This window comes from Solea senegalensis, linkage group LG11, assembly GCF_019176455.1.
Source record: "Solea senegalensis isolate Sse05_10M linkage group LG11, IFAPA_SoseM_1, whole genome shotgun sequence".
Classification (NCBI taxonomy): Eukaryota; Metazoa; Chordata; class Actinopteri; order Pleuronectiformes; family Soleidae; genus Solea; species Solea senegalensis.
The window spans coordinates 535,936-549,727 of NC_058031.1; the positions used below are offsets into that span (position 1 = coordinate 535,936).

Genomic DNA, 13,792 nt, shown 5'->3' on the forward strand with positions numbered 1-13,792 from the left:
AGGTGCAGAAACTGTCTTCTCACAAGCTTTGGCCCACTGTGTTTGTGTGCAAGGTGAAACAGCAGAAGACATAAACTGTCCCATCAGAGCAGGACTCCCTCCGAGTCTCTGTCCTGGAGGAAGAGGAAGGGGGGACAGGGAGAAGCGAGGGAGAGTGAGAGAGAGAGACAAACAGCCGGTTCAGCTCTGCCACTTGCTGTTCTTCTCTGTAACGCCAGTGGGTGGGGCTGTTGTGCCATTTAAAAACACCCCTCTTGTTCCCTCGACACACAAGTCAGTGCTTGCTGGACATGAATAAAAAAAATATATATAAAAAAAAAAAAACTGACAAAAAAACCCCCAGCAGCGATTGTGACGTCTCAGTCGATCTTAACTGCAGCATAGATTTTCCTGATGAACATGTAGGCGGCGTAGAAGCCGATCGTGCCCGTTAACAACCAGAAGGACAGAACCATCAGGGCCGTGTAGCCGAAGTACAAGAGCGAGGGGATGAACTCCACGATGTCCAGCTGGTGAGGAACAGAGCAGGAGGAAGTCACTTTCTCTCTTTCTGTTCACTTCAGTTCCATGTCAAACACTGCTTTTCTTTTTTTTTTTACCTTGTTGATGAAGTAGAAGACGGCGTAAATGAGGACGTAGAATGCTGAGCCTCCTGAAACCAGGAAAGTCCTCCACCACCACCGGTAATCCTGAGACAGCACAGGTGTGTGTGTGTGTGTGTGTGTGTGTAAGACAAGCACAGTAAAAGATAATAATGTTAGCAGATAAATCCACCACAGTCCTGAACCCTTAACTGAGAATATTTGGAATGTGCTGGGGAAGACTCTCCCATCACATAACAAGCTTCTCCCTCTGTCGTGTCACCACACAGCAGACGATCTGCATTTTAGATTTGAGACGGATGCTCTTCCTGACTCTCATATTTACCTGGGCTTGAAATAAATGCTGTGATATTGCATCAGGTCATCAAAACAAAGCCACGGCAAATATATGTCCTTACCACGCTGAAGTCAATCAAACAAAACATTCTGAGAGAGTCTTAGTCAGGGAATATATTCTAGTATGCACCAGAAAAAAGGCACGTTTCCGTTAAAACGTCTGTTGTGATGCGTAGCGTGGGTGGGACAACACTACGTAGTACGTACATGAAAGGGGCGTGGCTTAGCAACTGAAATAGGCGTGTAGGCTCAGAGAGAAGCAGTCGGCTTTATTAAATAGCGCTCGCAAGGCAACGTAAAGATAATATATAATATACTAATATAAAAATATACCGGTATAACTCTTATGGGTATATTGCCCAGCCCCACCCACAAGGTGTCATGACTGTGGCGGCTTCTCCATCCAACTGTAGTAAAAAGAAACACATTCTGTACATAAAAAATACAAAAGAACATTCAGGGTTCCCACACCTTGGATGATATCAAATTTAAGGACTTTCCAGGACTAACTTGTACGAGAGAATCTTCACCCACTTTTATTGATTTCTTGCACAAAAGTCAAGCACTTTCAATGAACCAAACGTTCAAGGATTTCAAGGATTACGTTTACCATCCAATAGAGTCAGGTTAAAGGTCGGCTACAGTTGATCTTACCTCTGCACAGAGCTGGAAATAAACCATGACGATGCTGATCTGAGAGCAGGAAACCACCAGGATGATGAAAACCAGGAAGAGGAAGCCAAAGAGGTAATAGAACTGATTCTCCCAGATGGCCTGTAGGGGGCGACACCCACACAAGTTTCAGTGAATGTGAGGACAAAGCAACCAACTTTCTATTGCTTATTTGAAAGTGACCTCAACTTTGTGGATGATGTGACTGTAATTATCCAGGGTGTAGCAGAGTCTTGACATTCATATTTATGCAGCTGACACAGTTAGGAAAGTTAAACAATGACCAAAGATGAGCAACAACAGCTACAACTGACCGAGCAGTCAATTAAGTCCGACTGTGGTGTTTTCCACGAAATCCAACAGACCGAAAGTGGCTGCTCCAGTTTGTTGGCTTCTACCAGAAGCTTTAACTACCACGGTGGCCGGCCAGTCTACAGTTACATTATTCACTCACCGACAATGAAACTAATCATTAAATCTAACTGTTTTTGCCCAAAAAGAAACCTAACCATTGTGGGAAAAACGCCTGTACCTAATCTGTGTGTGCAACGGTGTTGCAAAATCCTTGTCGCGGTAAACCGTGACACCAGTGACGAAACCACATAAACACTCACCACCAATTACTCGTCCTGAAAAATAATTAAACGTCTCTCGGTATTAAGACACTGACACATAAGAAACACACACAATAATACAATTGAAAGAAGCGCTGACGTAGTTGTACTCACACTGAAAATGAAGAAGAGCTCGATGAACATGGCACCAAATGGCAGGATCCCAGCCATCAGGATTCTAGTGGAAACAAACATTTATACTGGAACAATTAGAGCACGTCTCAATTTAAAAAGTTGAAACCACACACAAGTTTCAAGTTTCAACACTTACCCTACAAACTTGTTCATGTACCAGCGCTGCTCTGGAACTTGCCGCGGGATCTGATTGGTGCGCACCGGGTTATCGTACGGCTGTTTGCGGAAGCCAAAGTAGTAACCCAAGTAGACCAAAGGCATGGAGATGCCGAACCACATGCACAGCAGGGCCAGCATTGTGGTGAAGGGAACCTGGGGTGGAGCAAGAGCAGAGAGGAGGATGAAGGACAATGTTTTAATGCCATTGAACTGAATATGAAGTCAAAAGAAAACCTAATGTAGAACAAATAAGAAAACACCAATCGCACCTTAAAATCCATGTTTTAATGTGAGCAAAATGTCTGTGTATCTAGTTGAGTTCACATGAAATTTTATGAAGATGATTGTCATAAATTGTGTGCGATCTAGTTCATTTTATGAATCATTTATTGGAGGCACTACATCTTCAAGATGTCTTTCATACCAAATGCTTCCGCCATGTTAAGTTCTTGAACACTATTCACACTGAAGCTATGATCTCTATTTTATAGTGTTTTTAAACAGCTTGTGAAGCCAAAGACAAGTTTCCATATTGGCGTATAAAGATTGTTACTATTAATGATAATAGTAACACTAATATTAATTAATTGCTTGTACAGTGAATGCATAAACAACAGACATTACTGAGACTCACTGCTCCAGATGAATGTTCTCCCCAGATGAAACAGTTGAGGATGAAGCAAATTCCAAACACCACTGCAGGATACAAAGTTGCTGTCTGCAGAGGAGAAGGACACAGGAAAAGCTCAGCTGTTCTGTTTACAAGGACACTGATGACGCCATGAAAATGCTCATTTATTCATTTAGACATAAAATGTGGACCAAAACAAACATTGGGTCAAAATGCACCACTACTATGTTAATGTCTGCCTTTCACACTACTCTACGGTTTCCAAGCACCTAAAGCTGGGAGATCATCACATTTGCTTTTTATTATCTTATATTTAGTTCAGTTATATTAGGTATTTTACATTATGATTATTGGGAGAGGAAGTCGATCATTAAATTTAGTAGCAACTTACACAAAATGCTCCTTTCCTCCATCGATGGCCCTTCAGTGTGCGGTACAGTCTGCCAGCAAAGTAACCACCAAACACACTGAAGGAAACACACAGACAGAAAAGTGTTATACAGTTTGAGAAATGCATGATTTGGATTCTTCGTCATGGTGATGTGAAAGCTGAATGTGGTTCTTACCCCATGAACATGAAAAGAAAGCAAGCCGTCGTCATCAAGGCTCCTCTACTGGACGGAGACAACATGCCCAACATGGCAACAACTATGATACACACGGGAAAACAGCAGTTTTAATATTTCACCGGTTAAATAAACTAATAACTTTATTTTATCTTCCAATGAATAAGATATGAGAAACTAAGTCAATCCACTGAAGTTAATGTTGTTGTGTTTCTACTAAATTCATTAACCAGCAGTTCTTGTGCCATTTAAAAGGAGTTGTAGTCAAAATCAATCATCATTGCAGCTCTAGGATCACAGCTAGCCCAGTCTATAACGTCAATTGTATTCTCAGATTCCTCTATAGAAGATCTGCTGATGGCTGCGGGGCATCCCTGTCAGGACAGTGGAGCTCTATCATCACATTTATCTCAAGCAATAAATATCACACTTTTGCTAGACTGACTGATTTCTGTATTAAACAATTCCAGTCCAACGTTCCTCAGATTTGATGTTAATCCACTAAAACCAAATCATAACTGAATCGTGAGGCACTTTTTCAAACCTCGCTGTCAACATCTGCCAAAGAACCAGTGATGAAAAGTCAAAACTCACAGATGACAATGAGGATCATGCAGAAGAGCTGGATCCCTGAGCCCAACAGCGAGCTGAGGATCATGGGATACTGCGGTGGCCTGAAGACGTCACCGTGGACATTCTTCCACCCTGACTCCTCCATGGTGTCCTCCTGGTTAGGGAGGAGAAAATGAGGTTTTCACAAATCTGAGGATAATTATGCAGATCATTTCTGATCTATTGATAGATTACATTTATTGTCCAAGCATTGTGGGTATTTTCTTACTATGTCGTCTTCTCTGTTGTAGTTAGCAATGTCCTTCCTCAGGGTCCTGATGATGATCATACTCAGAATACCTGAGAGAACAAGAAAAAAAGTGAGTGAGCAGTTAAGACAGGAAACTCAACAATTCATATAACTTCATCTTCAAATCATGTGCAACTGCACAGATTATAAACATCAAAACAAATTTGCTGACACCTGCACAGGCTTTGCAGCATTTGTTCTCACACATTCCTTGGCTCCTCTGCGTCTCCTACAGCAGTGAGCTTGTTACAATTACACTATGTAAATACAAGATACTTATAGTAGCTATAATGTCAGTAGGGCTGTAATCAACCAAAGACATTCTTGGTCGGACACAAAACACAAAAACATTTCCAATATACCTGGAATTGTATTCCATTCATAGAGCACATCTCAGTGCTGTATCTGCTCAAGCTTAATAATAATAATTTTAAGAAAAAACACTGCGTTTAATAAACATATTGCTCTGTCTTGGAAACTGAGACTACAGTACCTTGTCTTAAAGCCTGTATCTGCCACGGCGACAGCGCTGTGGTGGGAACTGTCACTCAAACCCATGAAGTCAGGACACACTGAGTGCCAGTGTTTATGCCGCAGAGTGGCATAAACACTGCAGCCTACCCCTGCTATATACTATACTACGTTGGTATCAGCGCGATATCAACTGTTGAGGAATATTTAGATGATTTGTCTCTGTGCATGTCCTCACACAGAGCCACACTGAACATCGGATATGATCATGTACTCAAACGGACGGGGCAACATAACGAAGACAAGTTAGCTTAGCGTTTTTTATATGATATGTTTCTAGTCGAGCTGTGATATGAAAACTGTTACTTTGAATTTGACTTTTTTATCGCCATCTATGTTTGTAAAATGCTGCCACACTGTGACGTCTGTGGCATGGATGTTAGAGGACGACTGACTGTAGCTCAACATGAAATAAAACCACCGGACGTTCTTTAATCTTTCTGTCTCCTGTGGGTTGGGCTAATCCAAAATACTGAAAACAAGGGTGTTCTCTGAAGACACGCTGTTACCTTGTGGGTAAAAAAAGTCGACCAATCAGAATTTGAGTCCAACCAGAACATATCGACTGATTAATCGGCCAGTCGACCGGGACTTTACAGCCCTAGATGTCAGATCACATTTCTCTGTAATTTAATGGAATGTTACAGCTTACAAGAATTGTTATGTAATTTGTTTTACAAATGACAATGTCTCAGTGATCAGACCCAACCCTGGACACAAAACTGACTCCCGTTACTTAATCAACTGCGTTTACTTAGACATACACTACATGAGAGTTGAGGTGAGCAGGATTTGTCAAATAGTGGACGTACCAGACAGGAAGAAGACGACCACCACAGAGTTGATGATGGAGAACCAATGAATCTGGACGTCACTCATGGTCAGGTACGTGTCCCATCGAGACGCCCACTTCACTTCACTCTCCTGCTCAGAGAAAATGAGACGTTCGGTGGTCCCGTCACTACATGACTACGTCTCTATTTTCCTCTATGCAGGAGGTAGTTGGGCCAAGTAAAAAGGTTAAAACATATTCAATAAAACGTAGCGCTGCAGGATTGCTGGAAAAATTGTTGAGTTTCATCTGCACTTGCTCTGATCTGCCCTGTGGAAGCAGAGGCTGCTCGAGAGGGAGAATAATGAAACAGCATGACAGTGTGAAAATGCTCAGTGATTCAAAGCTTCAAACTGTTTTCCCGAAGGGGACAAATGAAGTATCTACCCAACTATCCTCCTGTGATGCTGTAAACAGAGCCCAGATGAGGTGTAGAGGTTGAGTTTTCTCTCTCTCAGACCAAGGGATTAAAGAATTACTGATCAATAACAAAACCCCTGCCTACTGAACCTGTCAGTCTATCTTTGTAGACATTCATATTCATTCTTGGGAATTGAGTGTGAGGACAAATCAAAAATAAAATGTCTCCAGCCACAGCTGTCACCAGTGCTGACACACACACACACACTAAACTATTCCAATGTAAAAGATGTTGCATGTCACTGACCTCCCAGTGGACAGAGTAGGTGAAGAGAACCTCGTTCTCTTTGGTTGGGTCAATCTCCTGGGGGGCGGAGCCACTGGCCTCAGGCAGGGTGCAAGTCTTATCGCTTTGCACTGCTTTAAGATCTGGGGATAAACAATGATGGGTGTTTACAAGAAGTCATTGATACTTTACTGGTTACAGATTTGCGTCTATCTTCTCAGGTTTGGTTGAATCAACACAGACCAGAGATGTAACACAAACTATGAGTAGGATGACACCTACCCTCCACTTTGACACTTTGGGGAACGACCTCAAATCGCACAACCCTGTAGTCATGAAGCTCCCCCTCTTCCAGCTTCTCCCTGTGGAAGTACAGGATGAAGGACAGGTGGTTGTGCAGATAAAACTGTGAGGGAAGAAAAGAGAAGAAACATTTGTTTTTGAAACACTTGAGTTTTTTTTCTTTTTAATGAAAACTATCTGTGTCACTGTGTTTCTGCCACACATAATTATGATACAGGTATAGGTGATCAGCTCAAGGACTGCAGATAAATCGGCATATGAATAAAAACGTAACATGACCACACTCACTGTACTTAACTACAGAAAATACAACTGATGAGAAATGGTGAAAAGATTGAAACACTGATAAGAGACAATCCGAAAGAGAACAAGGGCATCAGGTTTTCTAAGATAGGTAGTTCCTTTCAAGCCTGAAAAAAATTTACTGTATTATAATTAAATATACAAATTTCAAAGTTAAACTCTGTAATTCAATTACTTCAGCAATATTTAATAAAAGTTAGCCTTTCAAATTCTTGTGTTGGAGAGGTAAGTGATCAGGTCAAAATCTGATTTATATACAGCAGAGTCCTCTAATGGCACATTTCCGCCGGCTCTCCTCGCCTCGGCACGGCACGGCACGGCACGATTAGGTTGCATCTCCACCACGTTTTTAGGATTGTTAAGTAGTTTTAACTTATCTACAATTCGGCACTGTTCGGCTTGATTTCTGTCCACATGTTTCCGGACTTCAGCTTTCTACTCCACAGACTACAGCGGCAGTGGTCTGTGATGCCACTCGCGATCGCTGGCGCTGTCCCTAAATACACCCCTCCACTGTTAAATATAGAGGATTCCCTGGTAGTTGTTGGAGATGAACCCACGTTTTTAGGATTGTTAAGTAGTTTTAAGTGATCTACAGTTCGGCGCTGATCAGCTTGATTTGTATGTGGGATGTCTCTTCCTGTTACGGGACTCTGGCCAGTCAGCGGCCGGCAGTCTGATCAATCATTGCATAGTACCTACTCAGCACGCTTGGAACCTTGCCTGAGCAGGTACTAAAAATAGTACGTGGTACCAGGTACTAGGCTGGTGGAAACGCTACTTAAACTGTGCCGTGGCGAAGCAAGTAGAGCCGGTGGAAATGCGCCATAATACCCAGCTTTTAATCCAGTCTCACTCAATTCTCAAGAGAAGTACAGAATAAAGAAGAAGAAAAAAATAGACAAACAATGCAAAAAGGTGACATGCATAACATGGCTCTAAAACTATGATGATGATGATTTGCTTCACATCTACCTTGTTGCTGTCAACAAATCCAAGTCTATAGCCATGTTCAAACTGGATATCTTTCGCCACGTCCTTCTTCTGCTCCTCCTCTGCTCCTGCCTCTCGGTTGGGGTAAAACTCCAGCCTGGTAGCAACTGGCAGATTATCTGCAATGCTGAGTCACAGTGAGGTGTTCAAGTTAGGTGTTAGCTTACATGATTAACATTTTAAAACTACAATATAGGTTTTAAAGTTTATGTCGTGGAGCTCACACAGAAAAAATGATACGTTCTCCCCCTCCACTATGAGCAGAGTCTAGCCACTAAACTTAACATCTTTAAAAGTGTAAACTTATAGTTTTAAAAATGTATGCTCACAGGTGAACATAATACTCCTCCTGGATTCGCTCGGCAACCAGCTTGCTTTCATCTATGCTCAGAGTTTTCTTGCTGCACATCATCTCACATTTCTTGTTTTTGTTCATCTCAACAGTGTACTGCGTATTCACAATACGATCCCCACGCAGCACCTCACCTACAAGAGAGAATCATAAAAGCATTCTTTAGAATATGTGTATGACAGCACCTTTTTTTAGTGCAACATGTTAACATAACACTGTTTTTCCTTTACAGGATCAGATCGTATTAAGAAATAATTGCAGAGGAACTTCTCAGATGTCTGCTGCAATCCACTCACCCAGATTCTCCCCTTTGTAGACAACAGAGTCTGGCTTACAGAAAGGGAGGGAGTAGTATTCATAAGGAAGCTGGGTGCGGGAACTGGTCAGCTTGACTGCCTGAAAAACAAATCATCGGATTGACTGGCTTGCTCAGAGAGTGACATGCAAAGCTTCAATCACAACATTGTGGTCCAAGGCTGTGTTCAGACCTGGTAGTAACATCTGTCCTCCATCAGTTCATTTACATGACATTAGAAAATGACATTTAAAATACATGTAAAAGTATTAGTCCAACTGAAGTTGTACTAAATCGATAGAGATAGGTGTCAGATGCGTAATTGAGCTACTAGTGCATGTATACCTTCAGCAGGACCAGAGTCAGTTTAGAGTGGCCTGGGTTGCTCCGAACATGTGCCACAGAAGAAATGTGAAATTCAGGCCAGTACATATTTTTGACTATTTTATCTTTTAAAGTTCATGGATCATCTTAAAATGCCCCCCCAGAGAAGTGGAGGTGGACACACTTCCTTCAATAAATATACTAGTGCTTGTACACTGGGACAAGGGCAGTAATACAATTGAATGGCGTAGTTAAGCTACAACTGTAGCTCAACTTAAGCTATCTGCACGCAAGTGGATTACTGAGTACTTTCCCATGCAGAGTCAAGTATGACTGTTCACACCTGGCATTAAAATGCATCCTGAAAGCATCTGTTGTATCCACCCTTTATCCAAATACACGGCAACATCATAACCGTTTGCAAGAAGAATATACGTTTTAATTCTTCTGACTGCACAGACGTTTGTGTGTGTGTGTGTGTGTGTGCAAGCATCAATGAGAGAGCACTGATTAGTGTAAAAAAGAAAGAAAAAGAAACTGTCAAGGATCAGACAAGGTCAGTTGAGGAGGTGGGCTCTAATGTGGCTAAGGTTTTTGGGTGCTCCCAATCCCTCAGATATCTTGTGATGTAAGGCAACCACACAAGAACATTATCATAAAGTTCCTGGCAATCTGTAAAAATCACAGAATCACCGAAGTTTGGTCTTACCTTAATATCTACTGTGTCACCGTCGCGGAAGTCCCGGGGAGCGACTCCGGGAACATAGAAAGGCCGGACCACAGGCAACAAGGCCAACAGCAGCAAGGCCCACCACGTCTCCTGTAACACAGACGCCGCTAAATATCTAACACACACACTTCACAAATATACATTTGGTAGAGTAAACTAAAAAAGTTTAAGAATGGAATCACTGTATGGGCAAAAAGGCTTTATAAATGTATCAATATCATCATGTCACATGAAACACAGTAGTTCAGATCAGTAGTTCTCAAACTTTTTATACCAAGTACCACCTGACAAAATATTGAGCTCTCAGAGTAACACCATTATTGTCAAACAATTACCCGACATGTTTTAATTGCAACAGAAGTGTCATCAGGGACAGGTGCTTCAATACCAAGTCAATGCCAAAGCAGAGCAACAGCAGTAACATGTCCATCATTTACCTTTGGTGCAGATTAAAAGCAAATCAAGGATCAGGATATGAGTATCCCAATTCTGTACGCATAATTCAGGATATGGAGATTAGTTTGAGGACTTTATGTCAACAAATTGTCACCATAAACATGTTAAAGCTGCCGTTTGCAAATTGCTTAGTCTAGTGTAACAGCATAAGACCCGAGCATACTACGGTCAATACCATACAGTCTATGAAAACACAACGCCAGCTTATTAATATTTGTGAGTAGGGCTGGGTATATCAATGGCAATAAGGGCTGTCATGACATTACAATAGTAACCTTTGTACCAATATCAAGGAAAATACTTGGAAAAAAGGTTAATACATCAAGATTCCACTGGGCAAAAATAGTGAACAATTAAGAGATATATTTGATGTGCTACTCAACTTCATGACCACCACAAGACATATCTCATCCTTGGCCTTTCCTTGATCATTTGCCTTGTATATAAAATACTTGGAAAAAAGGACTACATCAATATCAACTGTTTGACAACCATATGAAAAATATGAAAAACAGTTTATATACATTTTTGTAACACTGTGCTCACACTGTACATTTGTGTGAAACGTTTTTTTTTTTATTCATCTTTCACTCAGGAGCGAATATTCATTTTTTATTACCTGAGTTTTAGTGTAGCCAGCTAGCATTGTATATTTTCTATCACTATTTGCCTAGGTGACAGGAAACTACCACTTGCAGACTGACTAATACAGTGAGAAAGAGTGTGTAGCAGCATTACATTTTAGAATTCAAACTCATGATACCATATTTGTAGTGCCATGAGCTTTGCAGATTGCATACTTTCTGCCCTGCAAATGTGTTTCCTGTCACATCAAAAATAATCTATGACAAATCATGTTTGTGAAGAACAAAATGAAAGCACAACAATGGCTCCAAGCCTTTTCCTTATATGAAATGTGGTAAACTCAGCTTTTGATGTAATCTAAACAACTGTGATGTCAGTAATTTATTATGGGGCTGGGCCATATACCGGTAGTAAGAGTTATATTGGTATATTTTTGAAAGAGATATGTAGTTGAGACAATATCACCATACCAGTTTATTATATATTATTTTTATGTTGCCTTGCAAACGCTATTTTATAAGGCCAACTGCTTCTCCCTGAGCACACAAGCCTAGTTCAGCTGCGCCCATGCTACGCATCACAACAAATATTTGTTGTGAAAACATGGCAGAAACGGTGCAGGTGGAGAGTGAGCAGTTAGTGGCTAAGAAAGAGAATAATGCTTCTGTTATTTGGAGGTATTTCGGGTTTCAATTTACAGACATAGAGCAAAGCGACATGATTTGCAAAACGTACATGAAAAAGGTTATGACAAAGGGTGGAAACACTACAAGTTTCTTCTGCCAACTGCTGTATGAAGAGAGTGTGCAACTACGTGGTGGTGCTGTGGCCAAGGGTTCCCAGTCACCGTCTGTCTCTCTCCCGGTGAGGTGAGGCATGCACTACAGTGTACATTTTTGTTATTTGCAGAGATATGCCTGCCTATTAGATCAGAATATAGGCTTATGTAGGCCTGCAGCTCATTATATTTCTCTGTTTTCTATGTAATACTGTGAAGCTGTAGGATTTATATTCTGTATTTAACCCAATTGTCTGGTAATCAATCAATAAATAGATAAATAAATGAGGAGGCTACACATAATTCTGGACAAATCACAGACATGATTAACGGCAGTGACTGAATATTCCTCACTGTGGTATTGTTTGTTTTTAAATAGCAAAACATGCGCTGAAGCAGATGATTAAGTGTTACTGTGTGAGGCAATCTGCTAAGACTCCTGCTCCAGGTCCTGACCTATGGACACAGAAGAACCTACAGGTTCCACTGGTTCTTGTTCCTTCTGCAACACAGTATCTGTGGTCCAGAGTGATGACAGTGACCAAGAACAAAGCAGTCACATGACATCCGTGCCCATGTTTGCCAAAGGGCATGTGGGGAACCTATCTCCTCCGTTAGAGCCTTTTATATCATCAGCCAAGTCAGCTTCACACATAATAGTGATACAGGGGCTGAGAATTACTATCTGGAAAGAAAACTCACAAAGTAGCAGCAAAGCATGGAGACATGGGAGTACATGTACATCTAATTACAGTAAATGTAATTCGTTTGACCAGTACACATCACATTATGTCAACATTACAATGTCCCCTTTTTACAGGTATCCCATTAAAGACACTTCACCAAACATTAACCCTTTATAAGCGCTATTAGTGATAAAGTACACTTCCCCCATCCCCAATAGTAGCATACCAATGTCTCAGATTCCACATTTTATTACTGGAAAAGCACAAGTATGGCGAGTCTTTCATATGCAATGTTTCACTTGGGAATAATCTTCTATTATCCTTCAACACGACGCTAAACTATGACAATGTGACACAACGCACGACGATCAAACAGAGCACATTTTACTACAGACGCTTGATTTATGGTCGGACCCAGAAGGAAGTTAGCAAGTGTCGCTACTTACTTCAACGACAGTCATGGTTTCTAAAAACAAAACGTCACAGTTTAACGACAAAACACAAATATGAGGTGTTTGTACGATAATCCACTCATGTCGTTCAGATGTGTTGCAACACTTTCTTCTCGTCCCCGACAACAACCTGACGACTGATACCGCTGCTAACAGCTAACGTGGAGCCAAAGTTCGACTAGCCGGTTTCTGCTGACAGTACCGGGAATGACAGCACAAAAGTACAAACGTGGCCACCCGTATTCCGTCGGAACACTTTCATAAACCAGAGCAGTGACGGGGGAAACTGTTTAGAACCCACTGACAAGTAAGCTAGGTGACGTGAGCTAACTTAGCTAACTCCCAACAACCACTTAGCCAGCTCGTCAACATTAATAGAGCAGCGATTTCCAGCAAGTCCACCCCATAATTAACGTTTCACTGTCAGCGAGAGGACGTGGCGGACATCTGCGCTGCCACATTCACAGCGCTGCGTGTGCGTCAATGTGAGAAAACGTTTAAAAAACGAGGTGTAGTTCGAGAAAAACGCTCGCTTTTTTACTCACCATAGCCGCGGCCGCCATTTTGAATACGTGTCATTAGTGACGTCGCGGAAGGTGTTGGGTTATCGAGTATTTCATTTTCGGATGAAAGCCTATTGTCATTATTATTATCATTCGTTCAGTTACATATTACCCACAATGCGGTCTCTGTTATACATTTAAAATAATACATTTCATATTTATTATGAATTAGCTTATTAATGTGTGTGTGTGAGAGAGAGAGACAGTTACATTTCAAACAAAATCCCCAGATTCGTTGGTTTTCGAATAGCTGGAACAATTACTCAATTAATCGATTATCATTATTATTGTTACTGTTATTATTATCATATCACTATTATTATTATTGATAATAATAACAATTCATTATCAACTATTTTGATAATCGGTTTGAAGCTTTTTTTTTA

At 41.1% G+C, this 13,792-nt stretch overlaps 1 protein-coding gene across 1 annotated transcript; it reads right to left on the minus strand.

Moving 5' to 3' along the window:
- Positions 1-335: 335 nt before the first annotated feature.
- Positions 336-13,412, minus strand: tm9sf4 (transmembrane 9 superfamily protein member 4). The gene is made up of 18 exons (XM_044038236.1): positions 13,389-13,412; positions 9,866-9,976; positions 8,834-8,933; positions 8,515-8,671; positions 8,168-8,312; positions 6,869-6,992; positions 6,608-6,729; positions 5,921-6,032; positions 4,557-4,627; positions 4,310-4,442; positions 3,716-3,797; positions 3,541-3,616; positions 3,153-3,236; positions 2,496-2,671; positions 2,339-2,402; positions 1,593-1,712; positions 600-689; positions 336-509 (listed from the first exon to the last, which is right to left on the minus strand). Exons 1-18 carry the CDS (start codon positions 13,404-13,406, stop codon positions 360-362), a joined length of 1,935 nt encoding a protein of 644 aa, XP_043894171.1. The 5' UTR covers positions 13,407-13,412; the 3' UTR covers positions 336-359.
- Between the last annotated feature and the right edge of the window lie 380 nt (positions 13,413-13,792).

Excerpts from the sequence above, each read along its gene's own strand:
- tm9sf4 (XM_044038236.1), bottom strand. Across the intron at positions 3,798-4,309 it reads CATGATCCTCATTGTCATCT|TTGTTGCCATGTTGGGCATG; the intron begins GTGAGTTTTGAC and ends TGTGTATCATAG. Across the intron at positions 1,713-2,338 it reads AGCTCTTCTTCATTTTCAGT|GCCATCTGGGAGAATCAGTT; the intron begins GTGAGTACAACT and ends CGCCCCCTACAG.